This window comes from Triturus cristatus, chromosome 3_2, assembly GCF_964204655.1.
Source record: "Triturus cristatus chromosome 3_2, aTriCri1.1, whole genome shotgun sequence".
Classification (NCBI taxonomy): domain Eukaryota; kingdom Metazoa; phylum Chordata; class Amphibia; order Caudata; family Salamandridae; genus Triturus; species Triturus cristatus.
Genome location: NC_140584.1, coordinates 689,670,804 through 689,685,431, shown reverse-complemented (window position 1 = coordinate 689,685,431; position 14,628 = coordinate 689,670,804). Strand labels below are relative to the sequence as shown.

Sequence of the window (14,628 nt, the reverse complement as noted above, 5' to 3'; positions counted from 1 at the left end):
GCGAGGAAAACCTACAGCAGGTCCTACATGTAGGAAATGCGACACACACTATGAACTACAGGTCACCCAAAAGTCGTAAATTACGACTTAGTTCCCTCTCTTAATAAAGTGTTTGCACATCCCCATTGGAGATTTATATTTAATGAAACACTTACTATTCTAGACAACGTCGGTTTGGCTCCTTGAAGATACTGGCGCAGGTTTTAGTCCATATTTTTCATATTATCTCATTCTTGCATGCATCCCAGGAAACTTGAATTTTGTTTCAATACACTTGTATCTTATGTTACACATACCCTCTGCACACTATCCAGTTACTGTGTGTGTTCTGACGTAAGTGACAATAAGCGAAGGTCATAGGTAAGTGCAGTGGTTTTGTCACCATAAGTTGGTGCTACGTGTGTCAGGGCTCCTGTTGGCATGTGTCATAATACCGTGGCAAAGTCACAGGCCTCTGATGATCTCACACTGAATACTGCAGCACTCTGATTATTCCCGCTTTTGAAAAATGGCTTGTCCAATGATGGCAGTGCTTGGTTTACTGCATGGCCAATGACGGCAGTTCTTGGCTTATTGCATGCCCAATGACGGTAGCGCGTGGCTTATTTCAGGTTTACAAGTATGGCAGCAGTATGATAGGTTTTTAATTGCGGTAATGCTTTGAGTATTGCGAGTCTGTATTTCTTATTTTACCCAAGCAACTCTACTAGGACTGAAGTTGATCGGCTACTTATCTGTTGGAGAACACTTTGATGTCTTAAATAATATTTGTGATAAGAAAATGGTAATAGCGCGTTCTTACCAACTCAGACTACGTAGTGTAAGATTCCGTTTTTGAATATTGTGTTTAAGTGAATCCCAGCCCAGCTCTACGTGTCAGTAGGAGATATAAAGGCCTCTTGGCTAGTCCCTGCAGCTCTCAGTGTCCGAGAGGGAATGCCTCACATGTTACTGAATTCATTGTTACATAGTATCGTCATTGGCATCCTTTCCCACCCCTCCAACATAACATACATGCCAATAAATAAGCACACAACACAATTTTTTGTTTGGGTAAAGTTGCTGCAGGTTTATTACATACACCGTTATGTAATAGGTGGGTTATCTTACGGGCGATCCAAGGGCTGGCAACCAACTGGGCCGCCTGCCCACCTGATGAGCCAGGTAGCACTGGGGAGAACCCCACCTGTGCTGCCCTTACTGGTGATCCTCTTCTCAGATCACGTGACACTTGGTACATTTTTACTCACGCCCCTTTCAGGGTGGAGCGTAGCATAACAAACCCCTCGGTTGTTCAGGCCCACAATCGCCCAAAGGACTAGCGGGGCGCCGACACGGTTTTCCAGGAACCTCCCATGAGGCTCCTAGGATTTGGCTCTGGCACCCACCATGGTGCCGCACAGAGGTACCCTTCTATAGCACTTTACTTCCAGATCACCCTGTAACTCCGCCTGCAACGAAAAAGAAAAACATTACAAAATTCTCTGCCTCCTGACTGCCACAAACCACGCCGGGTAAGCGGTAGGGAGGGCGACGGCGTGTCAGGCGCGCAAAAGAGGGCGCCAAAATGGTGGGGGAGGGATATATACCCTCCCCAAGTCCTGCCGCCCAGGAAGTGACACCCCTCGCGCACCGCAATCAGGCTGGGGGGGACTCCACCCAGAGTCCCTGCCCCTGAAGTGGGTGGGGGTGTGGGGTGCCCAGGGGACACTAGAGTGCTGACCTCACTAGTGGCCCCCTGCGGGGTCCTCGGCCAGCCGCACAGTCTGTGCACTGATTTGGTGAAATGCTACCTGGAAACATTGCAATGCCTGCATGTTCCTTTGTGACATTTTGATGGATTATGGCCAGTTTGCATCTGATTTGACAGTGGCTGCTGCTCATTGTCCAACAAAACATGCCATTTTCACCTTGTTTAGGTCTCATCATGAGCATCTCGTTCCCGAGAAACCATTAAAGTTGTGTGTGATGACTGTACTTGCTGAGAATTGATAATAAACAAAGACTTCCCGGTTTTTCGCGATTATTGAAACTGTATAATTTTCATTTTTTTACATATATTTTCCTCTAACCTAATTAATTCACAAATATTTATGAAATATTCAAATGTTTATTTTATTTTGTATTTTCAGAGAAGGCGTACAAGTAAACCCGGATGTATTGCAGCTAAATCCTGGTGTTAGTGAATTGTACATTGATCTGTTGTGTCAATACAATCCTAGCCAAGTGACAGAGATACTGCGCATCTTAGAGCATTACAGACTTGAGGAAACTATTCAGGTACAGTAAATGCTGAAAAATGTGAATTAAGCCATTTCACCATCCCAGATCGGGAAGCCGTATTCCGCCTGGACAGTTAGCGGGAGAGGGTAGTTGTTTAAAGAAACTAGAAATTCCTATGCCATGTTGATCGTTGAATAGCGTTTTATCCCAAATGCTTGTCCATTACTCTCTAAACAAGCATTGGCATAGCCAATAGGTCTCGCCTTTGGGGCTTAATAAGTGTTTAGCTAGAGGTATTGGTTTTGCCAATGTTTGTTAGCTAAGTTGGCGTGTTTAAACCTCACAGACAATATAGCATGTCTCGCAGAGCAACTCATGCTTGCGGACTCTAGGCTTGACCTAAATGTGTTCCTGGCTAGGGGGGCCCTGTCCTCCCCCTTCCTTTACTCCCTGCCAGCTCAGCTCACTGATGTTACTATGAACTCTCTCAAAGTTCCCACTCCCATCCGAATACAACATTATGCTGAACTAAAACTACAATAGCAAGCATTTGGTAACAACATCCCCTGTCCAAGCAGTCTTCACAGGTGTTTAATTATAATTTCCTGCAGGATAATACCTCACAGTGCCATATAAGGTGGATTTCTTTTGCAAGTGCTTCCAAAGCCAATGGCAAAGAGAAGTTCGAGCTAAAACGGGATGATTGTTCTATAAATCAATCATACTGCCTTTGAAGTATTTACTGCTCTGCTATGATGATATTTGACGACCTTGAAACCGACAGAAGGATTTCCTCTGCCAAGAGCTACAGGGTGACCATGGAAGTGTTTTGTCTGGTTTATTAGCAGCAATTCAATCCCCCTAGTGCTCCAGATATGGGATCCAGGAAGAAGCCACGGTTAAAGAGTGCTATGAGCAGTGCTTAATTTTAGCTTGTCTTTGCTGGTGGGGGGGCACCTGTTCTTATTTTTGGAGACTGGCACTTATTTCAATGCATCCAATACTCAATCACACCTCCCCAAAAAAAATCATGCAAAATCTCACGCAGCTTCTGACATCCTTGTCACAACACTGTACCATCCTCAGTCATTAAAGGAGCCTTATTCTCTGCTGCATAGTGGGCCAGTTCTACCCCCGCCCTTTCACCTGTAGCATAGGGAGAAGGCTCGGTGGTAGACAAAGTGGCAGGAAAAATGTATAATTTCATTATGAGGCCAAACTGAGTGGTTGAGAGTTAACCGGTTTGAGAGTTGAGCACTGTGGGGATGGCTTCACGGCTGGAGACCATTCACATTTTAGCAGAATTATATTTTCCCTGTATCATCGGCGAATACCAGGTCATTGATTCATTCACGCTGCAACCAGGGACCTTCGCATTGCCATTGTGTGCAGTTCTGTGACATTATCAGTTTATTTACAAACACAGACAGACCATGCATCAACTTAAAATCATTACCACGAATGCAACATATTTATCTGCGTCGTCCGCCTTGTCACAGGGGCACAGAATCTGAAATCAAGGACTTCAGCCAATGTCCCTGCACACACCAATCTTTCAGCACTCCTCTGTAATCAGATTGTGAGGCAGGAACCAGTGCTGTCCGTGTACATGCCAGAATTCCTTTATAATTCAATATTAGTGCTATAATATATACACTTCACAATGCTTACAGCTGTGAAGCAGCCAAACAAATGAAGAGCTCTCACCTAATCCCAGAGGACTGCTATATGAAGATGTGCTGTAGTAATAAGCAGCGGACCCATTTGTGATACAACTGCTACCCGGGAAGTGAGCGCCATTTAACCAGTGCTAGCAGGGTCCTGTTGTGAAAGGAGCTTGAATGCATTGCTTACATCAAGTCGCGCTGGCCTTGAGGCGCTTACTTGAACGAGAGCTACGTGTGACAGTGTATTCAATGGAACGGTGAAGCCCAGCACCTAGGCTACAAACTTGCGCATGCAGACTCATAACAAACTTACGCGTGCCTTTTTCAGCCAGTAGCACCAAGATGGAAAGCGCTGCGAACACCCCCGCATCCTCCCGAGGACACAGTGGATCCCCACTCCTTTTCTTTGCAGGAAGACCCAAAGGTTCCGGAGCGCATCGGCCTTCCCTCGGGGGCCCGGTTAATTTTTTCGCCTCCAGGGAAACCATGCAGTGCGCCGGACTCAAATTCCTGCTTCTCGCCTGGAGCTGAAGTTACAGTTGCTTCTTCCCCTGCCCCTTAAAGGGCCAAGCTCTGCCTCTAACAGGCTCTAGCTAGCCCTGCACAGTCCCTGGTCTTTTGCAGTTTGATTGATAGACTGCTTAAACATGCCATGTTTTGAGAAGTATTGAGCGCATTTTCAGATTATTCTAATATCGCGTTTAAATGTAAACACAGTATATTCCTTGCGGTTTTGTGCTTTGTGTTGCTGTCAATAAACAAAGGCACTAAAGAACAAGCTTTAGCAATGGTGGGGGAGGCGGAAAGGCACGGACAGCGGAGTGCGGGCGGGTGGAGGGCATTTCCCTTGCGGTAGCGAGCAGCAAGGCGCGATAATTGCTGACAGATGACACCACTGCTCGCTCCCACAAGGGAATCGACAAACATGCACGCGTTGCCATTGAAAGCAATGCAATGCTTGCACGTTTTTGGCCCAAAAAGCGAATAGATTTCAAGAGGTCTCCTCCTATCAACGCATGCGTGCTACGTAGGCGAGACCTAAAAAGACTTATTTTAAGTACCATTAAATATGAACTTAATTTGACAGATACATTGTCAACTCGTAAAGATTGTGAGGCACCCAGTGCAGTAAGTTGAAAGAAAGATAATTTGGCAGGTTTGGGCATCTGAATAATTATTGATAAATACAAAATGAATGTCAAGGATCGCAAACTATGAGCAAACATGGAGACATTCTTGTCAATAATTCACTTATGGCCGGACCTAAAGGCATGCATGGTGGGAAGGGGGGCGATGGCAAGTGAAAGTTTTCAGTCTATGCTTTGGTAACCTATAGGAGGAAAAACATTTGGCATACATATAGGTAATATCAACTTACGAAAACAGTCTTCGAGAGTTAAGATCAGTATTGGGCAAGGTTCAGTTCAGCAACAACAGTACACCACAGTGGCTTAAGGGCTGCCGGGTGCAGGTTGCAGATATGATGTTGGGCGCCCAATACAACTCAATGAAGAATGGGGCAATTGGACAGAGGCTGATCACAGGTAAGTAGCAGCAGCTTGGGGTTGGGGAGGCAGTCTTAAGGGGTTAAAGCAAAGACTGGGCAGGGTCAAAGGCAGCACCAACAGTACACCACCAGCGGCACAGAGGTGGCCGGGTGCAGGGTGCCAACACAGCATTGGGTGTCCAATGTTAGGCAATGGAGAAAGGCCCAATAGGAAGAGAGCTGCAGGCGCAGGCCAGGAGGCCAGTCGAAGGAAACTACAGCTGGAGAGTTAGTTGTGATGCTTGGAGACGTAGGGAAACATTTGGTCCTATTCACCAAGGCAGGTACAGGGGTGTTTTTGGTACTGGAAACGGCTTATTGGCTCACTGTTGAGAGGGTCTCCATGCAGAGGTGAGGTGTCTGGGAGAGGTCAGCTCATTGTCGACTTGGGCTCTGGAGCACTGGGGAACCTTGCTGGAACCAATGGGCCGCTTGGACTCAGGCCGAAGGTGTCAGGTGCAGAGGTGGAACTGGGGGTCAGGCTTCACCATTCTGCAGGTCCGAGAGTCTTTGCTTGAAGATTGTTGTTTTTTAATAGGTCTGCTGTTCTCTAGAGATCTTGATCTTTATTCTAGACAGGCAGTCTTCCCAGGGTTTTGGAGGTCGCTGGGCTGTAGGACGAGTCGTCTTTAAGTGCAGGATCATCAATGGCTGCAGAAAGACCAGTAGGGCTGGGGCCAAGTAAGTAGTTCTCTGCAGTCGTTCCTGCTGGTGCAGCTCTGTGGTGTCCAGCTCTTCAGAAGTCGTCAGGAACTGAAGTTCAGTGTCTGGGAATACCTCCTAAATACTAGATAATGGGACGTTACAAGGGAGTGCGAGGTAGTAGCCAATGGGGTGTCTTCTCCCTCTATTATTCCCACCTCCTGTTGGAAGGGGACATAGCCCTAGCTCTGACTGGATAAGTCCCACCGTCTTCATGATGGTTGTTACTGAGAAGTGTTCTTCACCTCACCTCCATCACCTGAGGGGCGGAGTTTGCAAAGGGGACTCACCATCTTACTAAGTGTTCCCCCCTTTCTTCCTGACAAAAGGGTGGTGAGGACAGGAGGGGGGCCTGCTCCTTCTAACAGGAGAGGCTGGGATCATGTTACGAAGGCGGCAAGGCCTTTGAAGCTCCCTGCCACAGATGGCTCTTCCTGACCAGGGTTAGGTGTGAACACCTCCACCCAGGACAGGCATTGTTCCCGACCTCTGAGCGCGAATGCACTCACCTCATGAGGTCAGAACAGAACTTAGGCCAGTCAGTGACCACACTAAGGATTTATAGGTTTCATGGGACCCCAATAAGGGGTCCTCTGTGTGCATTTATGAATAAATATGACTCTGAAATCAGTGAAGGTTTATTATGACGTGATGTTTGGTACCAAACATCCCATAATACAGTGAAGCTATCATGGAGCTGGGAAACTTGTAATGATGAGTGTCCAGCCCATGTACTTCCTATGGCTTCCCTGTTCACTTACAATATCCAAGAATCTACATGGATATTGCAGGGGCATATCTGCTCATATAGATATACCCTCACCGCGGATATAGTGCACCTTGCCTTAGAGCTAAGGCCTTATCTATATTCCATGCAGTGTTTTTGGGCACGACACACAGGGATGTGTGCCATGTCAACTTTTCAATTTTGTCTGCACCAAGGCACACAGTCTACAATGGCAGCATGCATGGCCTTGGTGATTGAACCCTAGGGTGGCACAATTTGTGCTGCTACCCTTGGGGTCCCTCTTCAGTTCCCATGCCCTAAGTACCAGGGGTACCATTTACTAGGGACTTACAGGGGTAACTGAAGTAGTGCCAGTCATAGTACAGTTTTAGAGGAAAGAACACTGGTACTGGGAGCCTCGTTAGCAGGGACCCAGCACTCTGCAGTCAAAGTTGCATCAAATGCCAGGCAAAAAGTAGAGCGGGGGGTACTGCAACACAAACCCAGTTTCCTACGATGGTGGTGGTTGCAGCCCATCTGTGATGGTTGGTAATAGCAGTCTTTCCATGCCTCGATGGCAGACTGGGCTCGAGCAGTCTAAAATCAATTCCAGATGATGGCTGACCTGTTGATATCATTTAGTTTTTCCATCAATGTGCCGAAGTGATCCCCGACTCCTTCATAAAGTCTCCCCTTCCTCAGAGCTATCTTGGATAAGAGGCTCTTCTGAGCCTTCCTTTAGCCTCAGTGAGTCCAGGAGATTCGGGCTATGATCCTGATGTTTAAACCTTTGACCTGGGTCTCAATGAGAGCAGCTCTGACGCTTCTTGACCTCTTGGTCGACTGCATCCCTCTTAGGGACCATGCCAGATGGCGCATGCTGGCTGTGTGGTGGGGTCTGAAGTCTCAGCGGGCTAGTCAACAAGCAAGCCTTTTGTACTTCATCCAGATGTCTGTGCATAGCGCAAAAGACCTGCAGTGGTAGGTGCTCGACCGCAATTTGACCGGTGGCAGTCCCCTCTCCCTGCCTCACCCATAACTGACAGTCAATATGGATACATCACTGCTAGGTTGACGAGCTCATCTAAGAGAAGCAAACATTAGAGGACTCTGATTTCCGGTGGAGGCTTGTCTCCACATCAAATTGTTGGAGTTACGGACAATTCTATTGGCACTTAAGGCATTTCTACTGATGATTGGGTTGGAATGGGTACAGGTTCTCGAAGAGGACACAGTCGCCATTTGGTACTGCAACAAATAGGCCGGCATGGGGTAGTGAGCCCTGTGCGAGGAGGCTCTACATGTCTGAAAAATATCAAGAAAAAACTTGACAAGTCCTTCTAGTGGTTAAATCAATCCATCATCATTTGTATAGCGCAGCACAATCACCCCTAGCGGGATCTGGGCGCTGTGGGTGTAACATCTCCGTCAAAGAGCCAGATCTTGAGTTTCTTCATGAAGTTTGTCAGGGAGGGTGCTATTCGAAGATGGAGGGTAGGTCGTTCCAGGTCTTGGCGGCAATGTAGGAGAAGGAGCGTCCCCCGCTGCGGCTGCAACGGATGCGGGGTGTTTGCGCACGGGCTAGTGAGGAGGAGGGCAGGTGTTAAGCTGGTAGGTGGAAGTTCAGTCGTTGGTTGATGTAGGTAGGTCCTTATTCGTGCAGAGCTTTATAGGTGTGTGTGAGGATCTTGAACTGGCTGCTCTTCTGGATGGGGAGCCAGTGGAGGTTTCTGAGGTGAGGGGTGATTTGGGTCAGTTTGGGAAGGTCCAGGATGAGTCTGGCTGCAGCATTCTGTATGGCTTGGAGTCTTTTGAGCAGCTGGGTGGAGATGCCGGCATAGGGAGTGTTGCCTTAGTTGAAGCGGCTGGTGTTGAGGGCCTGATTGACGGTCTTTCTGGTATTGACTGGGATCCATCTGAATATTTTACAAAGCGTGAAAAGGGTGTGGAAGCAGGAGGATGCAACTGCATTGACTTGTCGTTTCATGGTCTGTTTGCTGTCAAGGATTATCCATTCATAGGTTGTTTGCATGATCTCTAGATGTCGGTGTTTGTCTGAGTTCTGCTGGCCACCTGCTGTGGTCCCATACGGAAGTGTTCATCCCGAAGATCAGTACTTCTGTCTTGTCAGAGTTGAGCTTGAGGCAGTTCTCCCTCATCCTGTTGGCTGCGTTGATCATGGCTTTGCCGAAGTTGATTCTCGTGGTTGATTGTCTTCGGTGAGCAAGATGATAAGTTGAGTGTTGTTTGAATAGGAAATTATGTTGACGCCATGGGATATGATGATGTCTGTGAGGGTGTTCATGTAGATGTTGAACAAGGTGGGGCTGAGGGACGATCCTTGGGGTATGCTGCATATGATGTCCCTGAGTTCTGCGGAGAAGGGAGGGAGCTGGATTCTCTATGTGCCTCCAGGGTGGAGGCAATCTGCTTGAGGATCTTCTGCTGAATGTTGATTTTGTAGTCGTTGATGAGATTGTGGTGGGAAATGGTGTTGAAAGCGGCGGAGAGGCCGAGTAGGATCAGGGCCACAGTCTCTCTGCATTCGAGAAGGGTTCTCATATTGTCGGTGACAGCAATCAAAGAGGTCTCATTGCTATGGTTGGCACAGAAACCTGATTGGGAGGCGTTAAGTAAGTAGTTTTGTTCCAGGTGTTCTGTAAGCTGTTAGTTGATGGCCTTCTCAAGTACTTTGGCCAGCTAAGAGAGCAGGGATATCTGTCAATAATATTTTAGTTCGCTGGGGTTGGCGGAGGGTTTCTTTAGGAGGGGTCTGACTTCTGCGTGTTTCCATCAGTCTGGGAAGGCTGCTGTGTTGATGATGCTGGTGAGTTCTGTTCTGATTGGGTCAGATCGTAGGTTGTAAAGTCAGTGGGGGCAGGGGTCGGGGGGTGCTCCTGAGTGAATAGATTACATGATTGCCGTTGTGGTCTGAGGGATGAGCTGAGCCCAAGTGGTGATCATTCGACTGTTGTGTGCTGGTTGATCGAGGCTGTTGGAGTTGACAGAAGTAGGTTGGGGGTCGAAGTTGTTGTAGATGGTGGCAATCTTGCTTTGGAATTAGTCCAAGAGGGTTTCGCAGTGTTGTTGAGGGAAGTGGATTGTGTTCTCTGGGGCTGCTGGCTTAGAGAATTCCTTGACTATTTTGAAGAGTTCTTTCATGTGGTTGGCTGCTATATCGATGCAGGCTGTGAAGGCTCTTCTCTTAGCTTCCATGATGCGCCGGTGGTAGTTGCTGAGGGCTGCTTTGTGAGCGGCTCTGTTGGAGGGGTTCCTCGTGGCGCGCCATAGTTTCTTGAGTCGGTTATAGTGGTTCTGATCTCTAGGGTGTACCAGCTGGCTTGTTTTGAGCTTTTGTTGGTTTTTGCTGGTTTCATCGAGGCGGCTGTCGGCGCATTTAGTGATCCATGCGGAGACATCTTGGACGGCCTGGTCAAGGTCTAGTGAAGATTCGGCTTGGGTGGCGCTGAGAGCCTGTGTTTACTGTATCTCCATTACCATGCCCTAGATGTGATGGGAGGGGCTGTGATGCTTGGGGATGGTGTGCTAAGCATCAGACATGGTGAAGTGAACGGTGGTGTGGTCGGTTCAGGTGAGTTCTGTGACGTGGGTGAATTTGATTCTGTCGGAGGTGAAAATAGAGTTGAGCATGTGTCCGGCTTTGTGAGTGGGGTCGGTAACCAGTTAAGTGAGGCTGATGTTGTTCAGTTTCTCCAGAAGGTTGGTGAAGTTGGCGTCATTGACGTAGAGTAGGAATGTTGGATCTGCTTTCATGGTTACCCCCACTTTTTGCTGGTGTCATTCTGTTTTCTGACTGAGATCCTGCTGATCAGCACCCCAGTCACTGTGCTCTCTCCCTAAATAGGACCATGGTAAGTACTTTGGTACCTTCCTAATTTGCTACTAGTGTACCCTTTTAAGTCTCTAGTTATGGTACTAAGGTATCCCGGGCATAGGTACACCATTGGTCTTGCGTGGGCTGCAGCATGTATTATGCCACCCATGAGAGACAACTCAAACTGTGACTCCAGGCCTGCCATTGCAGCATGTGTGAGCTGGTGCTAGCACCACTCACAAAAGATATGTTTCCTGATATCTGAGGTCACTTAAGTTAAAACTCTTAGGATAGATAGAGTGGCCATGCGTCATTACACGATGAGTATCTCTAAACTGACTGTAACGTACCCTGTCGTGTTTGGTACCAAACATGTTGGTATGTTCAATGCACTGTAAAGCTCCTTGGGAGGCCCTAAGTGCTCCTGGTACCAGTCTTCTAGTCCCAGACAGCAAACTATAGCTGCTGCCGACCAGAGACACGATTCTGCCCTCCTGCTGCTGAGCCAAGCTCGAGCAGAGGAAGGCAGGACAATAGGTATCCTGTCACAGGGAGTTGTGACCACCTCCCAGACAGGACTTAGTGTATTGGGACAGAGTGAAGGCGCTTACCAGCACCACGCAGAATGCTTGAAGGGCACATTTGGTGCCCTCCTAGCATACTCTAGTCCAAACCAGTTCTGGAGCCGTTGGCTCCTGCTCTGGCATGAAACTGGACAAAGTACATAGGAGTATCTTCCTTACTGTCCAGCCCCTCCTCTGGCAGGGAACCCTGAATCGTTCCACCACTTTTCTAATGTACTTAAGGGCTTACCTGTGGGTGGGTCCCTAGATTCGTCATGGGACAAGATTCAGAAAACATACCACTTCAACTTCAACAGTTTGGGCACTCTGGACCTCGCTGGACTTCATGTTGGGAACTGAGACTGCAACTGGGAAGATTACTGCTGCTCCTGGTCTCGTCGTCCTGCAAGTCTGCTGCAACGTCTGTGCCTGTGCTCCATACAGGTTCTTCACAGGGCCTGTGGACATCCAAGACACCCGAAGGAATCTCCCTTGGAGTGAAGGAGTCACTCCCCTGCATCTGTGGGCACCACAACACAGCTGACTGGTCAGCTGATCCTGGGTTCCCACAGACCCCGAAAGGCTCAACAACACAGGTGGTGGTCCTGCAACTTCCTCACCGAGTTTGAGGCCAGTATCCCTCATTGGAACCACTGGAAACTAACCCCTGTGCACCGCGGCGACTTGTCGTTGCCAAGGCTTGTGGACTCTCTCCTCCAGAGATCTTCAGGCTCAAAGAAGCTCCTACCTCAAGCATCTCCTGCAGTCAAAGTCTTCACCTGCATCGCATCCTCTGTACTGTAGGCCTTCATATTTTGTGTAACTGCTCTAGGTCCTCTTGCGACTCCTGTGCTTTAGGCCCATGGGTCCTCTCAAGGGTTTTCTTTGGCTCCCTCCTTGCTCGGGCCTGCTCTGACATATCTGCCTGTGGTGAGTCACTTGGACCTTGCTGGTCCTGACACTGCGTCTTTTTCTTCAACTACGTTGGTTGCCGTTGCCAAGGGTTGTTGATGCCCCTGCCGGACACTGACCCCTTGCATCTTGACATTTGATGTGGGCTCCTGGTCCTCCTCTGTGTCGCCTGGCCCGTATAGCTGCAACTTCTAGGTACCGTCAACTCTCCAGCATCTCTGACATCAATAGGCATTCGTCTTCCGTGCCTCCTGGTCACTACTGAGAGACATAGACTCTGTCCCCTCTGCTTGCAGGTACCTCTCATCTTGAATTCACCTTTGGGTTCCACAGGACAGTTTCACCTTCTTTGCCATTGGCATCTTTTCTGAAGTCCTCTATTGTGGTTTACGGCGGTTTCCGATGTCACTTCACACATATGCACCCGGTATCCTGATTCCTGGGGTATCTTCCATCTTCTACAGGATTTCTTCAGGGTCCACTGTAAAGGGTCCTTCTTCTTTAAAATTGCAACTGCGACTTACCTATTGACTAACATTGAGCACGTGGTCGTGTTCCCACTCTGCACACGACCTCCATGGGGTCCTTAGGTACTCACCTTTGGTGGTTCCTTGGGTTTCGGGCTCTTCTACATCTTCTAGGTCCATTCTTGACTTAGGTTGTGGTTCGCATTCCACTCTTTTAGTATATGGTGTGGTCTCCCCCAGGGGACCACTGTGTATTCTGTGCTATTTACGTATTCTGTTGACAAATTATTGTGTGTATTGTGCTGTATCTATGGGTAGGAGATAATACATTGTCTTAGTGAGCATTAATGATAAATGCATAGTTTTATAACTACACTGTGTGGTTCTTTTTCACTTAACCCATACCATAAGAATAAGTACTAGTAAAACAAGCTGCTTTACACTCCTTCTGGACTAAGCCTGAAGGCTGTTCTCCACAGCTACCACTTAGAGAGCTTTCTAAGGTTGTCTAAGACCACTAAAATCACCATAAGGGTTGTCTGGATCAGTGCAGTGTGCTATACTCACATACGTGAGCACCATATACTAAGCCTGCCTCTCACATTGGTATGCAGTGGTTGGGATTCAAGCCTGCAGTGTTTTACCTGGTAATCTAGGTGTGGATTAATTGAAAAACCATCACTAGCATTAGGCACATATAATATTTTATAGCATAAGTAAGTTCTACTAAACATTTAGCTTGGTTGTTAAGGGTCTAGCACAACCCTTTCTCCAAACTTAGGAAGTATAGTTTACACTAGGTTAGGTAGGTGCAATACCACACTACACCTAGTGACCATGTCTTTAGTTGGGGATACTAGTGCACCCCAGTCGTCTAGATACATTGACCTTAAGTTCCAGGAACGAATGACCCTGTGTACCTCTAGGAAATTAAAGACAGGTAAGCAACCCAACCACTAAGCATCTCTTAGAGCTGCTTATCATAGATTATCTCCAGAACCCTGACAGGTCAGAGGAACAAGATAAAGTGAGTGGGGATGTCCCAGACGAAGGGGCAGGAGGGTTACCAGGAGGTGATGACATCCATAAATTGATCACTGCTTTTGAGAGTGCCTGTAAAGTTCAGAAGGTCCCTCAAGGACAGCGGGCAGTTATCCCATGGCTCTCCTTTGCTGACATATGCAGAAGGAAAGCGCCTCACTGTTAGAGAAGAGGATGCTGACAATTCTTAAGTCCTGAGGAGTGCCCTCATAGATAGGTGTGGCATAACCACTTAACAATACTGGACTATGTTCAGAGACCCTCAGCAGGCACACACCCAGGACTGGGTGGATTTAATTGAAAGTGCTATTAAGGCTTTGGAAGGCTGACTTCATGGAAGCAAGGTACAGGACTATGAAGGATTGTTTAATTTATTGATGAGGGAGCACATCCTTAATATCTGTCAGAACCAACTTTTGCACCAATACCTGGTGGACTCTGATCTGACATCTCCCCAAGAATTGGGAAAGAAGGCAGACAAATGGGTCCACAACAGGGTCAAGCAGAAAAACCATGGTGGTGGAGGTGACCAGAAGAAGCAAGATTCTTCTAAACCCCAGGAAAAGTGTGGGGAGAAGGGCAAAGAAAAAAATGAGTCTTCACAAGGGCCCCAAAAACCTGCATCTCGGGGAATCCCAAAACTCCAAAAAAGGCAAAACAAAACCTTGGTGTTAATTGTGTAAAGTAAAAACCCATTGGACAAGAGATGCTGATTGTCCAAAGGCCAAGGAACCTACTACCACTGCCCCTAAGGAGCACCAGGACAAGTGGTAGTAAGCAACCAAGGGTTTAGTTGGGCTAACCTTGGGTTCTGAGATGGGTTCTGACTTAGAACTCCAGCTCAGGTTTTTTGGTCTGTGATGGTGGCATTGATCTTGCACCTTACTGGTGAGTCCCAATAAATTGGACAAGACAAGCCTTTAATCAATGACAAGGAAGCAATAG

General features: G+C 47.8%; 1 protein-coding gene across 1 annotated transcript in view; it reads left to right on the top strand.

Annotated features, from left to right (window-relative positions):
• VPS8 (VPS8 subunit of CORVET complex) overlaps nt 1-14,628 on the top strand; it is a 1,789,524-nt gene that overhangs the window by 1,166,999 nt on the left and 607,897 nt on the right. The window contains exon 35 of the mRNA XM_085648738.1: nt 2,133-2,280. Within this exon, the coding sequence (XP_085504864.1) occupies nt 2,133-2,280 (148 nt within the window). The remainder of the gene's footprint in view (nt 1-2,132; nt 2,281-14,628) is intronic.